Raw genomic sequence first — 27,794 nt, forward strand, 5'->3', positions numbered from 1 at the left:
AAAGTGAAACAAACAGAGCTTTAAAACAACTCTTTTTTTCTTCTTCATTTCTATAGCTTCAGCAATATAATGCAGTCTTGGTGCTTCTGTTAATATTCTACCTGTGACAGCATCTGTGGCCATCCTCTGGGAAATGGCTGAAGAGCATCATAACCAGTCCATTCTTTTCCTTCTGGACAAAATTTGGGCTTGATTTTGTGTGGGATGCCCACAGCATTGGAGCAATTGCCCATGTGTCTGCCCCACAGGACTGCTGCACAGGATCAATTTGGGCTCTCCTTAGGGCAGATACTAGTCTTTTCTGCCTCGCCCAAACCAGACAAAGCAGCCTCACTGAACAGCAGGGTCATGCCCAGTGTTTTCTCTTGGTGTTTGATTAACTCTAGGTCGCAAACCATAGGAAAAAAAAGCAGTAAATCTAATTCAGACATGCTCCACACATTTACAGCATTCCTTTGTAAAATTTATTTAATGCTTTGTAGATATGCTCAAGCAATTCTGATGAAAAATGTTACTAAAAGGCTTTGCCCAGAATTTTCAGTGAAATTCTCAGCTATGTTACTCAGTCCTTATTTGCAAAACCCAAAAACTTTTGTGCATGTGAGTGATCAGTAAGAGGCCTGTGGCTGTGACCTTCAATCATTACAGGGTGGAAAGAGCACATCTATTCTGCTATGCAGTTACATCTTGGAAGTTATATAATGTTACTGAAGTCAAAGCCTTACATTTTTCAAACAGGGGTACCGCTGAAACTCTAATTTGAAATAATTAAATAAAAATTTGGAAAAATGTATTAAGCTATCAACAGATGCATTGCTTAGAGCATTGGCTAATACACTAGCAGATTATCAACTGCAATGTCAGCATCAAAGTACTGACTTAGGTCTTATATTGTTTCTTGTATTGTTATGTACCATACAGAATCTTGGGAAAAAAATTCCCCGAAAAATATGAAGCTTTAACGCAAGAGAAATTAAAGCAAGTAAATGGTGGGTTTAAGTACTACAGAGACATGAAGCATTGCTTTTTCATATCCTGCTAAGAAGCAACAGCTGTACTTCATTTTAACTTGACGTGCTTCAGAACTCATACTCATATAGGTATTTAATGATCCAAACATAATGGTCCTGCACAGTTTAATTACTTATATGAAGGCTCAACTTCATATGTAATCTCATAATAAAAGATGCTGCTGTGAAAATCTTGCTTTGGTTCTAACAAAGAATAATCTCTTTAACAGTGAAAATGCTTTGGTGGAATTGAAGATTATTGACCATGGATCTTGAGCACAGCTGACAGTCAATGTTATTCCTTCTTAATAGACTTCTTGTTTCTTCTTCCTTCGTGGTATAGCCAATACAGGGAGAACAGGTAGAGTGCAAGGCAGACCATCAAATCGTAATGGTAGAGTGTTGCAGCAAATAGAAGAAACAAGAAGAAATAAAATATTTTGAAAGCAATATGTTTTAAACCTGGAGACTCACTAGGTAACTTAAGTGCTTCACTCTTCTGGTTAGAAATATCAGCAGAATCAGAAACGTGTTGGATTTCTTTCTGTGAGTCATCAAGCCAGTTTAGTGTTTTCCCCTCTGTTATTAAATGGTCAGTTTGAGAGTCTGTTCCTCCATTTTCTTTGGTAGACTGACTAATTAAAACTTCTGGCCTCCATGACCTTTCTTGTTGGAGCTCTGCTTGATGGAAAAATTGACCTGTATTCCTTCCTCTTCCTTCTCCAGAAATTGCTGAGTCTGAAGCGGAAGGTACTTCGCCTTTTTCAACTTCAGGAGAGAAGCATTTGTTAAGACATGTTATTTCATTTGTTAGATTTAAATTGTACCTTGACTCAGCAGCAACCTTGTCAATGACTTTGGATTCAAAGTGTCTACACAGGTGCTCCATGCCTTCTTCCACAGTGGGCCCTTCTGAAGATGGCACTGAAGAGCTTTTATAATGATAACTAGGCACAGTATTTGTACCAGAAGGTGGCATTTTTGTTTCAGCTTTAGAACATAAACAGGAAAGTGTATCACCATGGCTTTCTTCCCTGTAGAGATCTTCTGCTTTCTCATGGTATAGATGCTTCTGAGTGCTCAGGGGACCTTTAGGTATTTCTGAACATAAACCCTCCTGCAAATCTTTCTTTCCCGTAGCAGAAGCCTTTACTGCTTCTCCTACAGGTAGAATATTGTCTGCTTGTGCTTTGGCACATTTTTCCCTGCTATTGCAGACAGACTTCATTTCTCCTTGCAGTGTTTCATGTACGCATGCATTATAAATACCTAAAACTGATTCCTTTTCAAATTTAGTGTCATATAATACACCCACTGTGTTGAGTTGACAAAGAGCATAATGTGAACCATCATTTCTCCCTTCATGTGTATCAAACGCTGTTTCCTTTTCCTCTGTGGGCCTGTCACTTAGTGCAGTCTCTCGAGGTAGCTTAGCAATTACTGCTTTTTCACTGCCAGGCATTTTTTCTGGAGCACTTTCTGATATGGTTTTAATTATATAAGCTGTACCTGCCTCTGCTTTCTCTGTAATACCCTGCTCAGAGACAGAAGACTTTTCACACCTCTCTGCCTCCTGGCAGGTAAACAACTCCTTTGTGGAAGTCACGGTCTGAGGTTCCATGCTCCCCCTCACTCTCCACCGAACCTCACTCCCCGTTTCTTGCCACCTCTGCTCTGCAAAGTTTGCTTCACTTTCCCTTTCGATTGGTCTCCCTTTATTCGTGTCGTCTGTCTCTCTGTCTTTTAACCTCCTGAATCCTCTGTGTTCCTGGGTGTCCTCAGGTTGCCTTTCATCCACCCTGGTGGCCCTGGGTGCCTGCTTGTTCTCAGCTGGCAGAGGCGTTGGGTTCAGGGCTTTGGCATTGTGTTTCCTGTGTGCCTTGAAAGGCTTGGAAGCTTCCTCCTCACCAATTGATGCCAAGTCTGCTACTTCAATGACTTCCTTCTGCTTCTCTAAATCAGTGTTCCTTTGTGACATTTCACCAACTCCATTTTTTTGCGTAGACTCTGTTGAGACACCAGCATGTGCAAAAGTGCTGGCATACAAATCTCCTCTTAAGTGTACCTGAACTTTGCTTTCAATCATCTTGTTTTTTCCTTCATTTTTGTCAGCATCTGATGACAATGAATCCAAAGTTTGGTGAGACATTTGTGGTACCTGGTGCTCCAGAGCTGGATTAGCATTGCCATCCAGTGTCCTTGCTATGCATGCATTTAATTGCATGGATTCATCATGCTCTGGTAAAATGGCTTCTGGTCTTGTTTCACAGGCCTCTTTTGAGGTACCAACAGCATCCTCACTGAAGAATAGCCTCTCCATCATCTTACTTCCCGAGGAACTGTCTATTTCACCTTCTGAAATATCTGTGTGCCTCTCTCCTTGCCGGCTTGAGCCAGTAGCCATAATATTGATAGCCTCATTCTGCTTTGTCAGAGGAAAATGTTTTGCCGATAAAAGGCTTTCACTGGTACCAGTATGTTCCAAAGACTGCTCATAGCTGTTTACTGAGCCAGCAGTGACTTCCTTCCCTGGTAGCTGATTATTATAATCTCTTACACAATACTTAGCTTTATCTTTTAATTCTTCTCCTATCACATGTGAAGTGTTTTCAGATGAGGAACCGATAGGCACAGGGTGCAAGTCACTGCTTCTTTCTATACAGGTTAGCTTTTCCACCAATCTTTCAGTTTCACTTGGAAAATTAATTGGTTCTGTTGTATATAAATTCCTTTCATCTCTGGAAGAGGTACCTCTAGCTCCTGTGAAGTGCTGATTTAACTGAAACAATAGAATAGAAAAAGAATGATGAAAAAGTGCTTTGCAAAAATATGCCAAATGAAGGAGGCAGGATTTCATTATGGAAAGTTTTGTTTTCAGTAACAAAGCTTTTATGGAAACATGTTCCAAACCATTTGCAAAATTTGCATTGCATGTATTTTTTAACATAGGTAATGAGTTTTATGGTGGTGCTGAAAGGAGCAGGAAATAAAATAGTGCTCAGAACCCTCTCTCTTTATTCATGAGTTCAGTAAGCTGCTAGTGGATTTTATACAAATTAAATCTGAAGAGAATATTTCCTTAAAGGCAGGCTAATTTGTTCACTATGCATTTGATTCTAGATTTGGAGAGAGGAAGCCGTGGGGTGAGGGGGGAGGATTGGAGCTTAAACAAGGGCATTGATACAGTACATCAGTGCCCGGTAATGTACAGTGTTGTCCAGTAAAACAAAGACACATTTCACACTGACAAATACTGTAAGGATTATCTGTGCTTCATTTCTCTCAGGGACCATTTTACAGGCTTCAAACCAGACTGTTTTTAGACAATCTGGTAAGACATGAGTTGGAAATGAGATTAGCAAAGTAAAAGGCCAGAAACTAATCATTCTCCCTCCCAGCTCCCAAATATCATATTGTATTATTCAGCTATGCCTGCTTGTCACTGCACTCTCTTCTCACTTTAGCAGTCACACTGATAGCACTAGCTGATCAATTAGAGGCTAGCTTCTTGGGCACCCCTTTATACATTTGCACTTGCTGTAGATACCCCCATTACAGTTTCTCTTATTAATATGTTTTCTGCAAAGCCTCTGCAAACTATTAATAGTAAAACGTCACTCAAAGAAAAGTGAGGGAGCTAATGTCTCTGCAAATTCTGTTTTAATGACCCTCTGCCAACTAGTGCTCAAGTGTATTTGAGTTCTTCGGTGATGCCAACTGTCAGGATTTAACAGTGAGATGCCTGTGTTTTTTTCTCCTCCTCATAACTGACATTTGCATGATCTCAATAATTATATGCAAATCTTACGATTTCCCCTTCTTCTCACATAAGGCTCATGTTACTTGTCAACTGCACAGCTGTCTTGTGAGCCAATGCCTGTGTGTTTCAAAGATTTGGTTGTATTTCCATGTATTATAAGCCTTCATTGTTTAATTCATTAAAGAGCGCACAGTGCAAATTAACATCTAAATTACAGCTCCCCCTTCATTTATTGTACGGACAAGTCTGGCAATTGATAAACAAATGGTTATATTTGATCCTCTTTTTTGTAAAAGGGTGGACTGAGAACAACAAGGGATTTTAGAGGTCTTCCTTTGCACATTTCACCATAAAGAAAAAAGAAACAAAACGTCGACTTTCGGGCAGTGAAAGATCCCACAATAGGCAACAAATGTAAACTTTTTAAAGTAAAAGACAAGAAAAATTTATATTCAAATGAGAGGAATTTTTTCTCTCTATCAACAAGAAAAAAAAGAATGGTTCCCATCTTCCTCTCTTATCTGATTCAGCATTCACATTTTCACAGGTGATAGCTATTATAATCTATGATTATGAATCTGTGCATCCAAATGATATGAGCTGAGAACAGACACTGGGAATAATAGACTGCTGTATGTGTCTCATTTATTGCCATTTTTTCTTTCATACTGAAAAATGCAAGGCAAACCACACACACACATGCATGCACACAAATCCAAATAGATTGAATGTTCACCGAGTGTGAAATTCATTGTAAAAAATATGTGAAATACTGATACAAAAGAATCTGCTAATATAAATATATATATACTTGCTATGCTCATGTAGTTATAATTTCAAAAATCTCATAAGTAAACAGCAATACAAATATAATTTTTTTACAAATAGAAAGCATATATTTAAAAATATTTCCATCCTAGAGACTAGGAAGGGAGATTTTTTAAATGTTACTCTTCTAATTCCTTAGAACTGTCTTTTAGAGCCTCTGGTAAAGAAGTAAAATGGAGATGTCATTAATTTAAGACCAGAAAAAGTTGATGCACTATACCAAAATCAAAGCACCTTCTATTGTTGAATCAGTTAGAGATTCAGTGTAAGTACAGACCAAGGCTTTACATTTGTAAATTAGTACATCAGTCAGCTCTGTTAAAAGGGGGCATTTCACCAGCTTTGAAGTGTAAATGGATTCAAATCATTTAATACTGTAGATATAATTGTATAACACTTACCAGCAACTCTAATTCTTTTTCATCATCTTTGTGATCACCCTGGTTGTATTCTGCATTTTTGTCTTTTATATTTTCTTTAGCTAGTTTCGTGTCTTTGTCTTCTGCTTGTGAATAAACAATTTCTGGGACGTTTGTGTCTGAAGAGTTAAAAAAACAGTTGAATAATTTCCATTATGTTGGTTGTTACACTATTTTTAATTAACATGTGCAGTAAGGAAGAACTAATTAAACCGGGTGCTGTACCTGAAGTCCTTGAGTTATTCCATGTGCCATCATCAGACGTTGCCAATATTTCTTCTTTTCTGTTAAACAAAAAGAAACTTCTTGTGTTATTCTGCAAAAATTATTGTTCTAATTCCCCTTAGACTCAAATACAAAGACTACAAGTTAATTATACAACATTTTTAATGCTATTTGAAATTCTGAAAATAACAGCTACATAAAATGTAGTGCTTTTTGAGTGACCTGATATTAAGGCTTGGTCATAAGAAAGAATTGGCTGAGAAAATGAGAATGTGCTGACCTTCAGATAACATTGCAAATCTGATGGGTTTTCCCAGGCCTTTTCTGAGAAAGCAGCACAAAGGTGATTAGATGGGTCAGTGACAGGAGAGCATAATTTTGGGGTCAGGTAAGGGTCTGGAAGGATATATGTGTTCAAGAGGCCAGGGCTCTCTCTTGCTTGTGTTTTTCAAATAATTATATATTTACAGAGATGGCAGAAAAAGGTGTCTCTGTTACCTGAAATAAATCAAAAGGTTCTCCCTGCATGTGTATAAATCCTGTTGCTAAACTATGCCTGGCCAGCAGGAACAAATTCTGCTTCCCTCAGCCAGTGCAGTTTTTTCTGTTGCTTTGCTGGCTGTGAAAAAAAAAAAGGCCAGGTTCAACACAAAAAACACCTACAGAGAGATGCTGAGTGCCTGCAGACCTCATCAATATCAATTGATATCAATCGAACTGCTAGCAGTTTGAATTGTGTGCTTATAGGGGTCTAACCTTTAGTGGAAAAGGAAAAAATGTTAAGAGAATGTCACTTATGTAAAATGTAAACTCTGTATGACTCCTAAAGACACCTCTATGAGGAGAATTTCTTTTCTGTAGGTCTTAATTTATATGATTTTCAACCAGCCGTCCACCTCTGTTACTGAAAATTACTTTCTAATTTTCAAATATTAATCTTTTCCCCTTCTATTTTCTCCTAGTGTCTTTCATTTGAATTGATATAACATTAACTCTGCCACCTAAATGCTTAATACAGAAGGAGGATGCTAAATTTATACTCTGTTAAAAGAATGTAGACATCTACTGTCACCAACTTTTTAAAAACTTGTCTTTATAGGGTTTGCCAGCCTAAGTAGACAGAAGCTCTTGCTAGTCTTGCATCTGATCTCTGACACTGGCCACTATCAGATACTTCAGGGGAAGATGTAGAATTGTTGGAAAATACTTGGAGTAATTTGCACTGCCCTCTTAAATTTCCTCTTGGCCATTTTTTGTTAGAAGCTGTCCTTGAAGCACAAGATTTAATGCTCTCTCGGCAATTCTTTTTCACCATTAATTGCAATAATTCTAAATATTCTTGCAATTTCTGTGAATGTCATGTCACTCTTGAATTCTGGTATGTGCATAACCTTAATGTGGTTTTCACTCTTCCACTCTCACTGAGTTGTACTTTCCCCTGCCTGCAGTTGCTATAATCTGCATTTCTTTCTGATAAATGTAGCAGATCCACCTTTTTGAGTTGATCTGTGGAGTTCTTAAGCTAAACCATTGGTGCTTATTATTTATACATAGGGGTTTGGAGAGGGTGGTTTGGGCTTTTTTTACTGTTCAAAGGCTTGGCTTAGTGATGTAGCTCACAATTTTCTTCTGCCCTTTTGCATCTTTTTCACTCTTCTGCTTCCATAAATCTGCACACTCTGTAGGCTGGGGTTTAACCATGATACAGATGCATCAAAACACTTAGGTGCTATTAGGGTGTCTGCAAAAGCCCCAGATCAGGAGCCAAGACATGTATAACACATGAACTGAATTGTCACCCCAAAACAATGATTCCAAAACAACATGGGCCCAGCAGGAAACCTTCCACTGCTTTCTAGTGGAAAAAAAGAGAATCCTAGTTGTCTGCATTTCTTTGAATGTAGCTGACTACCTACAGTGTTCAGCCATATGAATGCCACAACTGTTGGAAAGCAGGGATGGCACCATTTGCTGCTAGAAGGGACTTTTGTCTACTTCTTAAAGAAACAAGAGTTTGACAATTTTTTCATTCAAGAAGCATTCCCAGAAGAAGGGGAGCTGTTAATGTCTATATCCAGTTTAATATTCTACTGCTAACTAGAGTTCACAGACTACTGTGACATTTAAATAGCAGAGCCACTTTCAGCTTCTATCACACCCTCATGTGATAAAAAACCCCACTGCATATCATTCATGCAAAAAATACCCAATTTACCAGAATACAGAACATCTGGGGAAAAACCGGAGAGCAGATCAGCCTACTCCTAATGGAGTTGGATGTACAAGTAGGATCCTTACTCTTTAGCTTAATTTTCATACCTTGGAGAAAGGAGAAACTGAATTCTGCCCTGTTTCCTCTGTTACCTATGCAGTGAATATTTTTTGTTTTGATTAAAAAAAATTTAGGGTAAAAATATAGGCACCGTGTTTGAATAAGGATGTTAAGGATGAGTACCTATTTTATAAACCTTTAAATGTACAGGTATAAAGATGCTTCAAAATGGATAATTACGGGTAAGTGCCAGTATAGTGTTACCTTATCTACCCTTATTGTTCTAAGCATTTGTGTTCAGGCAGTCCTGTATATTATCCCTATTATCAGAGATGAGAGATTGTCACTTCCAAAAGGAGATTCATTCCCTCTAACATGGGAATCATGAGTAAGATGGAGTGACATATCCTACAAAGGTGCTTCTTTCCCTCTGAAAGGGATTGACCATAAAGGGAACCTACATCTTGGGCCATTATCTAATGCCGCATGACTCTCACCTTGTAATCCTAAATTCAAACTGGAATGTAGTTATGGAGTTTTAGTGGCTGGGACTGTAATACTCAATGTATGTGTGATCTGAGCCCCTCAGTTTTACTTTTGCTGTGATTGGATCAGAAATTTTCCTTAACTTTTGTTCTAGTAGCATCTGGAGCCCTGGTCAACAAGTTTCTTTTCACCACTGCAACACAGGTAAAGTATGGCAATGATAACACAGCCTCACAGCTACACTGCAGGGCTTGTAGCATAATTTCTTTCCTATTGCACTTAATTTTATAAAGATTTCTAGTTTATAGCCCATTATTTGTGCACACCTGCCCTGCAAATGGCTGAATACAGGGAATGTCAATGTAACAGTTATTTTACTTAATTTAATTTTAGATCAGAAATATCTGACCTCATATAATTATTCTCAGGGGAAATATAAAATTGGCTTAAATTGAGAATATTGATACTGCAGTGTTTGAGGATCACAAGGAGCATAAAACAAAAGTGATTTAAATCACTACTTCAATTTAAGAAATGATACTTTGAGGCTATGGGTGCATATAACTACAGGACAATCTCAAACCTATTTGTATATCCTAAGGACTGAAATACTTACAAAAAGCCAATAAAAATTAGCCCCTTCATCAAACAGGGGCAATTAGAAGGTGTTTGTCTAGTTCGTAAGTTTTTTTCTCCATATTTCTCTGAAAAGGTCCTAGCATAGTATCAGAATTCCATGAGCAGATTTTAAAATTAGAATATTAATTAAGTTTTTGTTTCAGGAATTAATTATTTCACCTTGTTGTGAAGTATGGTCTAAATTTGCCTACATGATGAGAGACACAATATTTGTATTCTGTTAAAAAGTGTTTGCTTTTATTTTTGAGTGATCCAGATATTCTTACAACAATGCAACCTAGAAAAAAAATCCATTATGTCAGATTATGCAATTCCATTCCAGCATAAGTAGTCATAAACCTGCAGAAGCTCTGTTGCTTTTTCTCATTCAGCTGAATGGGGCACATCTTCATAAAGTTCACCAGGAACTTCTGAATTTCTACCAGCTTAAAACTCCAAAACCTATGCTCATATGATTCATTCTTGATGAAATTATCATTCACTTGTATTGAGTTATAAAAATAAGTCAGGACTGAAAACAGGTTATCATTGTAATTTTGCATTAGAAAGAACAAATATGAAGTTCAGGGACTAGTTAGTAGGACTGAGAGGACTGAAAATGTGATTTACATTATGTGAAGGAGTTCAGAAGTCCCGAATGTGGAATTGGCATCCCAGAGAGGAAATGTTAAACCTGAACCCTAAAGATGTGAAGAGTAGACAGAAAATGTCTAAGTGACAAGAAAAGAAAATAGCGGTCAAACAATATTTCTTTGACTTCATGAAGGGTTGGAATAAACTCAGACATATCAAGACTTTTGAACTATCCCTTTTAAGTTAAATGAAAATTTTTTAGAAGTTAGGTTTCATCAAAATTTCAGGTAATCTATATATGACCCCACAAACTAAAGACTTCTCATAAATTCTTCTACCATAGTGCTAGTAGTGGGGCAGATTCTTATAAGAAGAGAAATCTTGCAGCGCATAACTGATAGGAGCAGCAATTTAGAAAATTATATTATTTCATGCAGTCTGGGAGCAGACCTTGTTTAAATATGTTCCAATTAAGAGAAACAGATAATCTCCAACCCAACTATGAGAGACTCAACAGAGGAAAACACATGTTCGTTTAAAACCTTTGCTATTCAGATCTATTCAAAGTGGTCCTATACTGTAACAATATCAGAAGAGTTGAAGAATAGAAGCTATATTTAGGAAATAGTGTCAAGGCGACTACAGGCCCAGGTGTCTTTGAAAAGTTTTCACAATAGACTTAAAACAAAAATGAGAACAGAAATATAGATAAATGGAAAATGGCATAAAAGTGCCAGACACCTGATAATATCTGTCTTTGATAAGATCACTATATTTCCCTTGTCTAAAAATCAGTTATCTGGACTTCATTAAAGCATTTGTTGTGCAGCCACATGGGAAATTTATTAATTAAACAGGAGAAGAGGGAGATGAGCATAAGAGCTGGGCGGTGGGAGAGGGGCTCGGTGCCAAGCAGGGTCCCTGGAGCTGGGCTGTGGAGCTAGCAGGCGTCGCTGGGGAATCGGAGAGGACAAGTCATGTAATCAGACTTACTCAGTCATGTTATTACAGACCAAAGCACAAGAAGTCACAGTTAAATTAAATCCGTGGCAGAGAGGAAGTTGGGAGACATCAACACAGAGGAGGATTGAAAGAAAACGGTGGCCTGGAGGATCAGAATAATAGATAAGGGATGAAATTCAAAATTATAAAGTGTCAGGTTATACATTTAGGGACTAGAAAGATTTTCTGCCACAAAAATAGGGTTTAGAACTTGGAAGGAACAGGTGAACGAGAAAAATCAGAGGGTTTTTTTGCCAGAAACCATTTCCAAGCCGCTAGTGTGAGATGACAAAGACACTATGATATAAAGGCAAACCAAGTTCAGCAGCAATGTCTCAGGGAAGATAGTCCTGGTTAGGAAAGATTTCCAAGAAATGTTCATATTGTGGCATGAGGCACCAATAAGAACTACTCTAGAAAATTTGACTAAAATGTCCAAGAAAGATTGATTCAAACTAAAACATGTTCAGAAGAGGACTACAGGAAGACTGGCAGGATGAAAAATCTATTTTAACGAAGGAGACAGACTGAGTAGTTCTATTTTCAGCATAACAAAATAAAGTCTGAGAGGAGGAATAAATGCCCTCTATTGATACAGCAAAAGGGTAAATACCCAAAAGACAAAAAAAGCAGCAAGACTGTTAGTGCATTAATATAAAGAGTTCAGAGAAACATTTGTTGTGAAAATTTAAAAGAATATCTGTAAGCATTAGAAAAGTATATCCTGTAGTTTATCAGTATAAGTATCAGACATAAGAAACTGAGAAGGTCTCAGTATGGAAACATGAATATATTTTTGTGAAAGAGATTATGCAACACATTTCCCAAAGGAATAAGACTTCTTGATCCCATAGTCACAATCCAGCCCTATTTCAAATGTTCCTGTGCAGCTATATGCCCTGAGATTTGTGCTTCCAGGATTTTTAACTATGGAGCAGGAGGTGTTTTTGTCTAGCCTGAAATAGGTTTGAAACTATGGCCAGGAGTAACACACTACTTCATAATGCGTGGGGTTTATCATAGCTTGTCATGATTTTAATTCATGCACCAATATTTGGCTAAAGTTGTGTCTGTGTGTTTGTATAACTCACGGTACCATTCACTTTCTTCTGAGCTATATCTACTTATGCTAGATCTTACTATCTAAATAATACGATATTTATTTTTAAAAATGTGAAAAAATGGCTAAGATTGTTGGATTATGGAGTATGGAGCGATGAAAATGTACCTGAAAAACTCTGAAATTAATGCAACCTGATCAATTTTATACTATCCCATATTTAAAAGAAAACGTGGGACAATATTATTTAGTCTGAAATTCAGAGAGGTATGAGGTTGCTAAAGTATTCAAAGAATGTATTTCTCAAATATTTAGTTAAAATATGTAAAAGGGAAAAAAGTTTTTAAACTTATTTTATTTTAAAATAGTCTTAGGTTTTGTGGATTCTTTCATGCTTCTGATTTCACTGTAGATTCAAAATCAAACCAAATCAAAATTCTACCCTGAAGGTAGAATTGAATGTATTGAAGTTGAGGTGAAGTTAAAACGTCCTCATGAAAAGAGTTGGCAAGACTGAAGTTGCTAACCAAACCATAGCTATATTTTAATTTCAGGACAGATTTCTAAGCCTAAGAGTAGCCTCATACAGCAGCAACCTTCAATACAACTAGTGCTTTTGGATCTAGTGCCAAAAATAGCCAGCCTCACTGAAGAATAATGCCACTGTGATGTAAACGATGTGTGAGATCCCTGAAATGAAGTAGTTACATGTGTCAGCAGTGCTTTACTGAGAAGCAGAAGAGCAAAAAGTAAATTAGGGCAGTTAAGTACTCATGTTTGAGCTGTCACTGGAGCCAAACAGGCAATCCTGCACAGAACTGTAAGCCCACGGACCTGGGAAAGGGAATATGGGGAGGGAAGGGCAGGCAGCTTAGTTTGGTTATTTTTGTATCATTAGCAGCAGTAATTTCAGAAAGAAGTAGAGAAGGAAGTATCTGCATTTAAACAAGCAACAACAAAAAGTATTTTTAAATGTTTATGTACACATCAAAAGCAGAAAGCCTGCAAAATGTCTTGAAGACCTGTGTGAGAAACTAGAGAAAGGGTTTTCCACATGTAATTAAAAAATTCAGTAGTATTGTATGCAATATCATTCAAAATCCACAAATATGCTAAAAGAATTAATTTCTCAGGAAAAAGGAATTTTGGAAAGAATTAAGAAAGATTTTGTATGTGTAAAGTTCTAAGCAGAGCTTTAAAGCTCTATTCAATTGTTTGTAAGGCTCAGAAGAATAAGAATTCAAGGTATGTTTTTACTAACATAACCCTCATAACAGTTGGCCTGATTTAAAATATTGCTCTATTTGTATTGGTCCTAAAATACCAGTTGGACAAGGGAGAAAATATTTCCAAAACCAATTCACACTGAGAGTAAAATGCAAGAAGGGAAAAAAAAACTGTGTACTATTAAAAAAAAACCTGAAAATATAAGCTTCATTCTGGTTTGGGAGCCACCACAGATCCTGATGTGGACCTTCAAAGTGTAGACTTTGACTTCTTTTGTGATGGTGTCTCCATAGTTAATTTTATTCTAACTCACTGACTGAATATATGAACTAAATATTTAATGAGTAAAGACAAACTCATTCCTTGCCTCCATATAGCTCAATTCAAAACTCACTACAGGGACAAATCTCCCTAGCCATCTAAATTGATATCTGTTTTCTCAGAATTTGAAGTTATAGTTTGAGAATTCAACCACTCCACAATTTATAATCACATGCAGTTCTTAGTCTCAGGCCCTGGTGCTGCCAGGGAATTCACAGCTGAGCTCAGGAAGAGGCCCTACGGCCCTGGCTTGAAGCCACCTTTGTGCCTCCTGGGGCCTTGCCTGGCTGTGCCACAGCACTACCCAGGATCTCTAATGTGGGATGGAGATGACAAAGAGGCTGAGAATTACCTGTCTGTGTGCTGGCTTAAGAGGGCAAATATATTATTTGTCCTTTGGATAATTTCTAACATGGAAGACTGCCTGCTGGGGGTGTGTCCAGTGGCCTCACCACTGATCAGTGCTTGAGCTCCTATTTCTGACTCTTGAAAACGGAGAGCCCATAAAACGTCTGCAGCAGAGACGCGTGCAGTGAGACACGTTTATGTGCCACCACCTGTGTGCTATGGAGAGAATCCAAAAAGTGCATGTTCATCTTCCTAGGAGCAGACCAGAACTATGCACAGAGGCTCCAGTGCCCAGTGCTGCCTGGCAGTGCTGGCTTCACTGGAGCCAACCAGCTGGTGGGCAGTAGGGTCTGGCCTTCTCCAGAGTTTTACCTCTAAGTTGTATCTGTAACGGCTTTGAGCTCCCTGTGTCTACAGAAAAGAAAGAACCTTTATAAAGCTCAGGAGCAAAATCATTGGTACTGCCAGACCTGATGCTTCTTATCTGTTTACCTGCATATCTCATCTAAATGAAGGCAGCATATTATTTTTATGAACTGTATGCTCTCATTTGGAATTGACACTAATGAATGCAAGGCCCTTTCCCCCTCTTGTTTGTACCATCAAATTAATTAGCTCTATTGTGACACCAGTATTTTTCTCAAGTAGTTCAAGGCTTGAGCGTTTTCCTTTCTTTTTCTAAAGGGCATCTTCAGTGCCCTTTATCTACCATAAGAATCATGCATCACTTGTATTTTTCACAACTAATGCTGTTTATTATAAAAACTGATTGTGATGTGAAGATTGTTATACTGTGTGGCAAATTGCCCAAACAATTACTGTAAATGCATGAGCCATAAACTGTACTGCCAAGGACACTGGTAGGTTAGCTCCTATAAAAGAAACAATTAGAGTCTGAGGTGAAAATAATAGAGATGAGATGACAGTTATTGAAAAGGCAGAACATCCAGTTTAATGTTGTAAATATAGGTTTGTAGATTACACTGATGGTTTTAAAGTGTTCATGACTTATTGAATGGAATAGAATATTCCATACTTTAGAATGGGGCCATAATTATTATTTCCTTTTAATTGTCATGTCTGATGCATTTGTGAGCAGTTGTTGAGAACATCTACACATTATACTGATTCTATTTCTAAATTATCATCCTGCTTCAAGGGTTGGAGGTTTTTTTTATTTTACTTTCTTCGCATTTTGTTGTTCAGGGTCTGTTCTGAACAAAGTATTTTCTCTTGAGGAACGTGGAGTGCTTAGAGGGTTACAGCAATAATTATTTCAGTTTCAGCCTACACACTTCACTGCTTTAAATCATCATTAGAAGTTTCATCCCTCAGCAACTCCTGCTGAGACAGTCTTAAACTCCAAGAAACAATTAGATAAGAATAGCTAATCTTTATAGCAACTTGTATATAAAGGTATTGATAAGAATTTGCCAGAAAGTAAGGGAATATATTTTTTTTCTTAGAAATCATCTAAATATAGAGAAAGGTTATTGCTATGATTGCTAGAGAATTTCAATAATTCAGACCAGACTTGGAGTGTATGAAGATTAGGATGCATAAAAAAAAAAAATATGTGCACTGTACAAGAAGAAAGAAGATGTGTTGCAATAACCTGTGGTATATGCAAGAAAATGCAAGAAAATTGACATTACTGCCTGAGAATATTAAGCAGTCCTCTGGATTTTTTTTTTTTTTTTTTTTTTTTAAGACAAGACGTAGGGATAAAAGAAAATGAAATAACATCCTAATATTTGACCCTAGGGAGAGCACTAAACAACTGGACACAGAATTGCAGCCGTCCAAGAAGGCAGAGGTACTGGGCATATAAAATCAGAACAGGGAAGAGCCTTCCCAGGCTTTAGAGGAGAGGATAAAGTGGGCAGCAGTGCAAAAGTAGCAACCAGCAAAGGGAAGTCGGTGTGAGCAGCCTGTGTGAGCTCTAAACTACCAAACCCATTAGTCAGGGGGAGCTGGAAAAAGCTCTAAAGTGGCTCTGAAAGCAAGTTGCAAGGAACTAAGTACTCATCTAAAACACTTTTCAGAGAAATGCTCTAGGTCGTTTTCAGGCTTTTACAAACTGTTAAAGAAGGATGATCTTAATATGAGGTAGGGGCTTAAGAGCTGTGTTGGAATTTGATGGAGCTGCACTGAAGTTCAGGGAGGTGTTGGGAGGGAGAGCTGGGAAGGTGGCAGAGCTGTGGGCCTGGGCAGTGGCTGCATCCTCAGGCTGAAATAACTGCCTGTTTCCAAAACTCAACGCAGAGTCCTGGAACTAGACCTTAAGTGTAGCAGAAGCCAACAGCCACACTAATTAGAGACAGAGCAAGCCTGCACAGAGCAGTGTGAGCATGACGTGGAGAATTGCAGTCCATGCTGACAACAAAACAGAGGACAACTGAAGCTCAGCCAGCCATTCCTTGCTTCTGGGCTCCTAATGCACATTCCTGAATTCTGACTTCTCAGGTGGCTTTACCTAAAATATGGCCAATTCCCACCTAAAAGCATTTTGGCTTCAAATAATCCCTCCTTGTGGAGATGCCATGCTATACATGCCTGAACCATAACACTGTTATTATATGTCATGTGTGGCAGTATCATGGCCTTCTGGTTATGTGATTATTTTCTTTCAGGAGGTACTTAAAAAATAGAAGCACAACAGAAAATGAATTTAATGTAAACAATGCAGAAAAAATAAATTTAAATTATGTTAGATTCAAAACTGATTGAGACCACAAAGGAAAATATTCAGAAGCAAAAACTGCAGGTAAAATCAACATCTATAAATGAAGAGATGTGTGAACACTAAGCAGAAATAACTGAATAATATTTTAAAACATTGCCATTACAACCAATCCTATTAAAATTAAGCTTTATGTAAAATAGGAGCCCCGATTGTGTATCTAGGCAAGATTGATTTTCTTATATGACCTTCAACTACCAGCAGTGTTAAAGAAGGCTTAACCTAGTTCTTTGTAAATAGGTGTCACCCAACAAATGGGACTGACACTAATTAGCTTCCTTGTTGATAGTCAGGAAGCAGAGGACAGAGGCAGGAGATGGCGTGGTGCACTCGTTGTTAGAGCAGGAGGTGAGGGCATTTGCTGGCTGGCATGGCAAAGGAGGTTGGCACTGTGGCTGCTGTTTGGAAACTACCCTGGGAATGGAAGGCTTCACTTCCAGGAGAGTCAGGCAAGCAAACTTCACAAGCATTTTGAATGAAAACAGAGCCACAAAGAACCTCTACTGAAATGTTTGAATTTTGAGGAGGACAATATTAACCTGTCATATTTCTCCACCTTGAGGAAATACCCCTTAGTTTTGTCTTCTCACCTAAGAAAAGGGGCTGTTACCAGAAGAGGAGAAAAGGTGAGCCTGAAAAAGGACAATAAAGGACTGTCAGTAACTTCTACACAAGGAGATATTAGAACAGAAGTTTGGAAAGTGAAGTTGAAAAAGATGCTCAGAATAAGCAATATATGGTATTATGATTAATAGTATCAAGGGGGACAATTGATCAAGAGAGCAGCTGTAAGGGAATTTAAGCATTTTTTCTGCAAAGATAATCCCCAGTAGAATTCAGACAATGTTTGTAATAAATCTATTTTTATTAAGATTATTGGATTGGTGTTATCCAGGGGATTATATTTTCCAATTACTAATATTTTCATTTTTCGGTCTTAGTTTATGATTGAAGCAGGGACATGGGTGGCACAGAACAAAATGCATTGGCCTGACTTGGGATGAGAATAATCATTGCCTCAAAGCAAACAAAGTCCCAAGAAATTAGTCTTTATTTTCTAGCTCATTAAAAAAGACCTTGAGTTTTAATAGCAAAACAGTAACACAATTTTTTTTTAATATAGATGTATATCTGTCCATTTGAAGATTTTAGTGCCATCCCGTCTGAACCAGGAGTCCAACACCAGTTTGGTGCCAGGCTCAAGCCTTTAATATAGCACTGTCTATCCCCAAATCTCATGACTGTAGATATGAAGATTGCAGAAGAGCCTATCACATAAGAAGTCAGTTATACCTCAAATTAAGCTATAGCAAGTATAAACAGGAACTCTGCCACTTTATTCAGATCCTTTCATAGCTCTGTCATGACTGTTGTACTTCATTGTGATATCCCTGTAGCAATGTTGAAGCAGTACCTGTTCAGGAGTGTTACACAGCTGTTTTATATGTGGATTGGTCAGAAAGTTCATTGAGTCCTTTGACAGAATGGGCTATGTATTTCATAAACAGAGAACCTCTTTCAAAAAGATTCTCCAGGGCAGTGTTAGAAAGTCTACTGAGAGATCCACTGTGAATTAGTAATGCAGGACTTTTCTATTTGGATATCTATCTCCAGGGCCAAGCTGTTAAAAAAGAGGAAAAGGTGAGTGAGCAGTCAAGGGCTAGACTTGGCCTAATGTGAGAGGATATGCTCCATAGGTCACCATTTTGTCTAGAAGAGGTATGATCAAATATCAAAGTGGTTTTGTAGAAAGGAGTTGTGGGTAGTGCTCTTCTCTTGCTTCTTTTTACCACTGCTTTAAAATATTGGAGGAAAGAAACTTTCAAGTTTTGGATAAATCTGAGAGGAGAAAAATATTAACCTATGTTGCCTCTGATCTTTTTCTGAATCTCACATGGGAAAAATAGGGAAGGAGCAGTCTCTTCCTGGCCTGTCAGAAGAGAATATTTTCCAAGAGGCTGCCTGCAGTGTGCTGAGGCACGTATACAAGAAGGTGGGAAGTGCCTTAGATAGACTGTAGAGAGATAGATGGCAGTCAGGTGACACTAAGACACGATACCACTCCTGGCCAGGAGAACAGAAAGGGTGACCACAAAAAAAAAAAAAAAAAAAAACACAAACCTTAGACAGTTGTTCTTAAGAGAGGGCAACTATAATCTAAATCATGGAAAGCAATTGTAAATTCAGTAAGTATCTCAATATGATGAAAATCCCACGTGTCATCATGACAAGAGACCTTTATAATCTTTTTTTCATTTTTCACATGTTTACTACCACAAAGCAAGAAGGCAGCTGTTTTATAGGTATCAATATTTCTGTCAAGAAGACATGGCAAAAACCTAGGAGACACTGGTTCAGATTCACTAGGGTAGCTGCAAAGACTGACAAACTCCCCAGCCCTCTAACATAACATAAAGTTTTTCAGCCTAGAAAATCTTATATTTATCACCCAGTATCTATAAATGTTATTGCAGGGACAACAATTCTGCATCAAAACAAAGTATAATGCCAATCCACTTGATGCACCTAAGTGCAAGGTAAGAAAAACCTGCCAGCTTTGATTAGTTCCCACTCAATCGTGTAACCCAGTGCCCTTCAGGACTACAGTTAGTAACCAGCAGTAATAAATCTTCAGGTTTAGTGTTAGAGTATCAGCTGGTTTCATGAATCAGGAGGAGAGTGGAAAGGCATTCAGAAAACCAAGCCCTCTATTATGCTTTGGCATGTCAACTAATACTTCTTGTGTGTGTCACTGAAGGTCTAGGGATCAAATAGCCACTTCTAACCTTCTCCCACAGTGTTTAAAAGGTCTTACCCTCTCCTTTGCCCTAAGGCGGGGACTTAATTTAACTTTCAAAGTATTTTTTGGACCATTTTTCCCACCTTTTGCTGATGAGAAGATAATCCATATTTTATATTGAAAATACCATGGGCAATTGGTTCTCTGGACCTACACTGCAGCTGAATCTGTTGCTTCAATGTCAGAGCTGTAGTGCTGGGACTGGATCAGAGCTTAAAGTTCATAATCAGAATAAACAGCTCAGATGACACTGGTACTCATTGCAATGATTAAATATGACTCCAGTGCTCTCAGCTAATGTTGCACTAACTTTAAACATCTTTTCAAGACTAACATTTAGCAAAGTCAAGTTGAATGTAATGGAGCAATTTTTTTTTCCAACTGAACATTTATGAACTGTAGTACCTGAATGGTGGACAGGAGAGAGTATTGAAATGGTCATTTACAGCCTGGTTCAATTTGCAAAATAGATATCTTCGTAAACAAAAGAATCATTGAACATACAGGAGTTCACTTAGCAATGTACTTCTATTTTTCCAAAGGTCCTTAACCAGCAATCTAAAAGAGCATCTGGTCCTGTAAATATTAAAATTCAAGGATGGTTTTACACATGAAGAACTCTACAAAGTTCAGTGAGACTCCTGATGTTTATTAAATTATTTATTATGCCTATTGCAGGATCAAGCCAGTTGATGAATTAAAAAGTTCTAAGAGTCAGCCATAGTAGTGTCACATTATTGGTGTATTTAAATAAGCTGATGAAATTGTAGTAACTGAAAAAAAAAAAATGACAGCCAGATTACAGAGCACTGGCTTTACATGATTTCATGCAAACAACTGAAAAAGCTTTATAGCAACCAATATTTCCCACACAATAGAACACAAATTTCTGTTCTGTAGCATTGGTGAGAGCAGTTTCTAATGTAGATCATGGAAATGAATGAGAAACCACTGATAGTAATAAATTCCAATGTAAATACTATGCTAAGATTGCCAGTACAACATATTATTTTCATGTGTTATTCCTTTAAATTTTAAATGCTTCTTTAAATATTTCTAGTGCAATAAATGGATGGCAGATGGGTGGCGCAGTTTGCAACCACCAAAAGCAAAAATGTGACAGGTTTTCAGCTTTCAGGTACACTCCAATTAGGAGACCCCAAGTACAGGAAGAATGTGTCTATTTGTCTGTGCATGCCATTCTAATCCACATCTTCCACCTCTTTTTTTAACACTTCTGTGATAGCATTCAGAGACTTAAGCCATTAACCTAAATATCTATCTTCAGGGTATTTAATAAGTTTCATATTTGAAATAGTATACATGCCCAGATTTTGAAATAATATGATTAAACAGAGAGAAAAAAAAACATTGAGCATAATTTCTGGCCAAGTAGGATTGTTTTCTATAGAATATTTTTCAAGTGGTTTATCTTAGCTTATTTTAAATTACTTTGGAGAGTAAGGCTGCAGCAATTTCCTCAAAAGATAACCCTTGAGTTGCTGTTAAGAAGCATTCCTGATGCTGAGTCAAACTCAGTTCCACAACTTGCTTTTATCCCACTTGTCTGAATAATATATTTTAGAGCACCTTAAATAATTATCCTGTGTCCCTGATAGTCATGTTCTTCAAGTAGGTGGAAAAGTCCTATTTTGGTTCCAGTCCTACCTAATTCTACAACTGAGAAAGACTGGCAATAGAGGCAAGGAGGCAAGAGAAGGTCTGGGAATACTAGTCACACTAAACACAGAGAGAGGAGTGCTCCTCTTAGCTGGCTCCCTGTGAATGGATAGCTTCTCTAGCAGCTGCTCTCCGGTAAAAACAGTGACTGCAGTCACTTCCTATTAATAGCAATAAACTTTAGTCAAATCCCATATCTGTATGCTGATCAAGATGTTACTCATAACTTAAAATGCCAGAAACAACTTTGAGATTAAACAGAGGTACACAAAGATGTGTGTTTTAACACCTTTCTTGCTCTTCTTTTCCCTTCCTGATTATGGTGACACACAATCAAAAGAACAAGGATTAAAATGGAATGTAATTTAAATGCCATATTTTAAATGAACCAGATGGGAATGATGCAGTTGTTCTTCATAGCAAAGTGCATGAGAGATTATTTCCAAATATCTTTGTAAGAAGCCTTTGATTTTTTTTTAAAATCACATTATGAGCTTGTGGGAAAGGCTAAGAGGAGCTGCAGCAAAACTGCATTTCTCAGCACAACCTAGGCACTGGTCTGCCATCTGCCTGGGAAGACAGAGCACAGTGAGCAAAGTGCAGTCTTGCCAAGCTGCGTCTTCAGCAACTTTAACTTCCTTTGCCTCCCATCAGAAAGGAGATGATCAGCATCTGAAGAAGGAAAGGCACTCATGCATAGAAGAAATTTTCTCACTGACAATTTCTTAGAGACCATTCAGTCTACATGTTTTCAAAGTTGGCATCGGTAGCCCACAGACATGGGTTTTAATCTCTTCTTTCTCATCGTCTGTTGTACATAAAGAAGCTCTTGTAAGAGTCATTGCCCTATTCTGTGTTGTGTTTTAAAGTGGCATCATGGAGGAAAGGGAATTGATACATTATTACTCAAAAAAAAGTACAGTTCAGCAATTACAAAAAAAAGGCATAGGATCAATATCAGCTGGATCACAGTGATACACTTGTGGATCATTTCAGAGTGATATATTTTTTGGCTCAGAGAGCTAAGGGAGGATAACTCTAACAGTTGTGACAAAAATACTAGCCTTCCCCTTCCTTGTCAGAGGAGAAGAGTCCAAACACAATACCCTTCTGTAAAACAATTCTTGTGCTTATCAGCCACTTTCCTGGTGCTGTCACTTTTGCTCTTGACAGATGGCAAACCAGGGCCAAGCACAGAAATGGGATGTAGCATCCCCAGTGACAGGGGACATGGCTTCCATAACTCTATCTCTGCACCTTTCAGCATGATCTGCAGGAGTCTGCCTCATGCAGCAGCCAACCAGTTCCTGTTTGATCAGACCAATGCAGGAGCCTGGTGTCCACAATACAGTCATGTCATCTAAATCTGAGGACTGGGAAGAATTCACATTCAGAATCATTATCCATATCCCAAAAGTATGAGAATCAAAAAAAGAGAAAAGAGTGGAGGTGATGCAATTAATTTACATTTTTCTGACTTATATCTACATCTATATCTATATCTATATCTATATCTATCTATATCTATATCTATATCTATATCTATATCTATATCTATATCTAGTATAGTGCCTTATATATATAGGCCTATATATATATAGGCCTTATATAGACATATATATATAAGGCATATATAAGCCTATATATAGGCCATATATATATATGCCTATAGTGACTTATATATATATAAGTCAGAAAAATGTAAATTAATTGCCTCACCTCCACTCTTTTCTCTTTTTTTGACTCTCTCTCTCTCTATATATAATATATTTATAAATATATATAATATATATTTTATATAATATGTATAAATATATATTCTGACTCTCTATATATATAATTTATATATTTTTTAATTTTTATATATTATATACAATTTTATGTGTATATATTTATGTGTATATATTTTATTTATGTTTATAAATAGGATGGAAATTAGGCCTGTTTATTGGTAAAAGCCTTTTCTCTTCCTGTGAGTCTTACAATTTTAGGAGTCAATTTTTCTCCTGAAGTATATCTATTACTATGTACAAGTTAAGCAAACACCTTTATACCTAGATATGAAAGCAAAAGCAAATGAAACAGTGAAATGAAGTGAAGAGGCAGACTTTTAAGTGATGTGGTTCCAAATATCCAAATATAGACAGTTTTCAGCATTAATTATTTGATTCACTTTTGCTTTTTACTATAAATTTTTTTTCAGGTGCAACTTTTGAGGGTTAAGTTAATTTTTAAAATTTATTTCTTAATAATGGTGTCAGAAATCAGCCTATTAGCTTCATTCACTCATCTTAGTCCTGGATCATGTTCTTAAGGGTAACTTGAAATAGTCATATTATTGTGTTTCCCCAGTAACTTCCTCTGAAAGTGCATATTATTGCTTTCACTTAACTAACACAACTAATCCTTGCTAATGACATTTAATGAGCCACACAAATATGCCCTAGAGTGGATCAGACTCTCTGATTAAAAATCATGATCCTTTCATGTCTTATTTTTTAACTGCAGAGGTAAATTGCACATTTTAAGAGCAAGTGTAAATATCTCAGAGCCAAGAGTTAAAAAAAATAAAAATGTTATTACAAGTTTCTAAATTTGAAACTGAGTCCCAAATGAGTGTCCTTTAAAATTATCCTTCTATTCAGATTGCTATAAAGAAATCTTTAATTTATGTCCAACTCATGGGTATGGATAGCAATATTCCCTACCTGTCACTTTATTGTGAGAATCATAGATGAAATTGCTTTTACTTCTATCTATTTGCAATGCTGCAACTATAAGGACAAGCTGGTTATGTTTGAGGACTCTCCTACTTTGCTAAATGTTCTGTAACCACCCAGCACAGCACATATAAATGCTGCAGAGTTTATCATCCAAACTAAAAGTAAGAGGAGAGAGAGAGATTGGCTGGTGGAGGAGAGCTGGTAAAAGGGCAGTACTGCTTAACGCGAGATGAAGGAGCAACAGCACATCAGCAGCCTTACTTTACCAATTTTGGGGGGTTTGTTTTTCTTGTGCTTTTTTTTGAGGTATCAAAGCAAAGGAGTTTTAATGAGGGTCTGAAGGAGAATAATGAGGTACTTTTGCAGATGTCTGCAGGGTGTTCCTCCTCACTCAAAGGGGCAACATGTACAAAGACACTTCGAAAAACAAGTGAGCAATGGAAGTTGGCATCTTAGTTCTTTTGAAACAAAAGACCCTGATGCTGACCTCATTTACACTGGCAAAAGCTGTGACTCTTGTGAATTCAAAGAAGTCCCTGTAGCATAAAACTAGTCCTGTTTTACATACTGCCAGAACTGTCTTTCAGAAGTCTTGGTGACCACTGAAACAATATTCCAAACATACTTGCAGCTCATTTTTGCATTTACTGTAAGGTCTCCGTACATTTTTCTGCCATTCAAGAGAGTCTTAAAAGTGCGTGGTTGTTAATTGTTTGACAGAAATGTGTAGTAGATCCTAATGTAAACAAGAATCTGACCACTTTGGTTTAAATATTTTAAGCATACATGTGTATATCTGTCTATATGAACAAATATACACATAAATGTAGACAAGCACACATACATATATATGTATGTATAAATACATGCACACATATGCATTCCTCTTCAGTCTGACATAGAGGGAGACAACTTTATAATCTGATTAAAAACAAAGTAATTTTATATGGAGAGGACACGTTATCTCCTTTCCCACTTTTTAAAACAGCTCTCTGTCTGACTTACACATAAATCATTTAGTATATCCATGTAAAAGAATATCCCCCAGAAGGAAGGCTTCTACAGATTTTGCTAGCACTATGCATATCATGAGAAACTTTAGGGAATTAAACACATAGGAGTCATTTGACCTTAGATGTCAATGGTACCTAAATTTTCAGGTTATTCCTGCAACCATCTGGAAGCCCAGGGCTCACTAAATTGAGACTCAGCTCTCCATGTTCATCATCTGTTCCTTGTGGGCTACCTCACCTTGGGCTGGAGTCATACTGCCTGCACATGCCTATGGTGTTCAATATCACAGCTCTTCTGCAGGGTATCTCAGGCTATCCTACTTATCCAGAATGGGTCATGTGACACTCCTTAAAACACAGAAATTATGTATAAAACCAGACACAAATGTCAGGAATTGACAGGACATGTCAGGACATGTAAAAGCATTGTTCCCTCTGCTCTAACATACTGGGATGTTCCTTTGTGGAAGTATCATCATGAGAGCTCCAGAGTTGGCCCAAAGGACACTCTTCAGGAGAGTTTTGTGAACTGGCTGTAAACCAGACCTTGGCTAGCCTTGGGGTGGCTTCTACCCTGTGGTGTTGATAAAAGCACTAAGCCATATTGTGCACCTCTCCTCACAGGGCTAATGTGTGTTTAGGGCTGGCAGAAGTTCCCAGCATAGAAAGTCTGGTTTTGGGAATGAAGGTTCTGCACAGAGGATGCCCTGGCTGTCTCCCTTTTCCTTAAGCTCCCACCACTACTGCAGCTCTGTTCCCCCTTCCCTACCACTTCAGTCCAGTGGAAGGGCACCAACGAAATCAAACAGCACTGTCTTATTTGGAAAGAGTATAGGAACTAAAACCCCAACATAAATTCAAGCCCACAATATTAACTTAGTTCTGGCATCCAAGTATTGTAAGAGGCATTACAGGTAAAATACAGATTTAATTTTGTAAGAATTTAAGAAGTCCAAATGATGATGGGGAGGAAAATAATTGAGAATTAGATTTTTGCATGCAACACTGTTTTGCTAACAGAAAGAACATTGTTCAAAACAGTAGGAAAATAGAAGTGACTATTCCTAAGTGTCCCTCTTTATATGCGATTAAAGTATAAGTTAACAACTGCCACTTTATAATTAACATATTTATTGTCTATATTTAATCAGAACAGTATATAGAGGATAAATTCTATACATTTTTTCTTTCATATATTACCGATTCTGCCTTATAAAACATACTTCATTTCACCATTTGTGAAACAGAAGCATGAACCAGTAGCAGGGAAAAGGAATTATAGCCCTAATATACAACTTGCAGAATAGCCCAACCACTTGCAGAAAAGTTTGTACCAGCTATTTTAATTGCTGGATTCTTCCCTAAGTTATCCACTTCTTCATGAACTACCGGTCCCATTTCTGATCTAATAATTGCATGTAGAAAAAGAACCATGCCATAAATTGTGTGAAAACCTTGCTTTTGTTTTGCTTTTAAATTTTTGTTGACTTACAAAGGAAGTGGACACAAATTATTTTAACTGTACATCTACCTTATTCTGGAACCGAGATCCTATTGATGTCAGCTCAGTTTATATCCTACAGAGATCAGAATTGGTACACAGTGCATAGAGGGTTTATAGAGCCTCACACTACCTTTCAAACGAGTGCCATGCATGAAATTATGATCCCAACTCATCTGTCTGCAGAAAATCACTGGCTAATATATACAAACACTTTACTGAAAACAAGTCTCAGTCTAATTTTTCATTTACAAAAAAAAGTAAAATAGAAGAAAATAACATGGGCAGTCTTGACTCAAGTAAGCATACATAGAAAGTCAGAATTAGCCAGCTATATTCTAAATTATCAAAAATTAAGGTGTAACCTCACCTGCTTTGTGTTGTCTTTAAGCAGCCTTTAAGACTCCTATCTGTAACCTCTTTCTGGGCTTTATTATCCACCTTGGGCACAGTTTCTTTCTTGTGACAAATCAGTGTGTAATTTTTGTCATCATTGTTTGCCCAGAAAGTACCAACTGATGTCTCGTAGCGTATACAGAATTCCACCTTAATTCCATCTTTCTGGAAAGGAGGCACCAAGGAAATCTTAAAGCAAAACTGATCTGTTTCACTACCACAAGAATTAGGCATGAACTCTGCAAGGATGTCATAGTAACTGAGCCAGTTATTCAATGTCATGCGAACATACACCTGTTTTTCAAAGGATACATTGAGGACTCGTATAATGCCGTTCATACAGGTAATCCCAGGCAGGAGCAGGACTGACTCCAATACTACTTTCTGCTTTCGCACTTTTTGTAAAAGTTCTTCTTGTGAAGCAGGTAATGTAAACTGCTGGGAGAAAAAATATTCATCCTGAGGGAAAACTTCATCTTCTATATAATCTTCTTGTCCTGTATTAGGAAATTCCCAGATATCAAACTCTTTAACAGACACAAGATCAAACCCAAATGCATCAGCAAATGAAACTTTTCTTGAGATGTTGGTGGGAGTCTCTGCCTCCTCTTCCTCTGAAGCTGAAGAATTCCGTCTTCGGGGACATGGGGAGAAACGAAGTTTAATGTCAATATTAACATCTTCGTCGTCTGAAATGCAATCATTTCCCGTGGGGACTCGTAGTAAGTTAGCCTTGTTAACCTGACTAGGTCCTTCAAAAGACTCCAT

General features: G+C 37.5%; 1 protein-coding gene across 1 annotated transcript; it reads right to left on the reverse strand.

The window, feature by feature from the left end:
- Nucleotides 1-463: 463 nt before the first annotated feature.
- On the reverse strand, nt 464-27,794 carry PPP1R3A (protein phosphatase 1 regulatory subunit 3A). Its single transcript, XM_053943408.1, has 4 exons — nt 27,001-27,794; nt 6,243-6,301; nt 6,000-6,136; nt 464-3,789 (listed from the first exon to the last, which is right to left on the reverse strand). The coding sequence occupies exons 1-4, from the start codon at nt 27,792-27,794 to the stop codon at nt 1,306-1,308; spliced, it is 3,474 nt and encodes a 1,157-aa protein (XP_053799383.1). The 3' UTR covers nt 464-1,305.

Source organism: Vidua chalybeata, chromosome 5 (assembly GCF_026979565.1).
Source record: "Vidua chalybeata isolate OUT-0048 chromosome 5, bVidCha1 merged haplotype, whole genome shotgun sequence".
Classification (NCBI taxonomy): domain Eukaryota; kingdom Metazoa; phylum Chordata; class Aves; order Passeriformes; family Viduidae; genus Vidua; species Vidua chalybeata.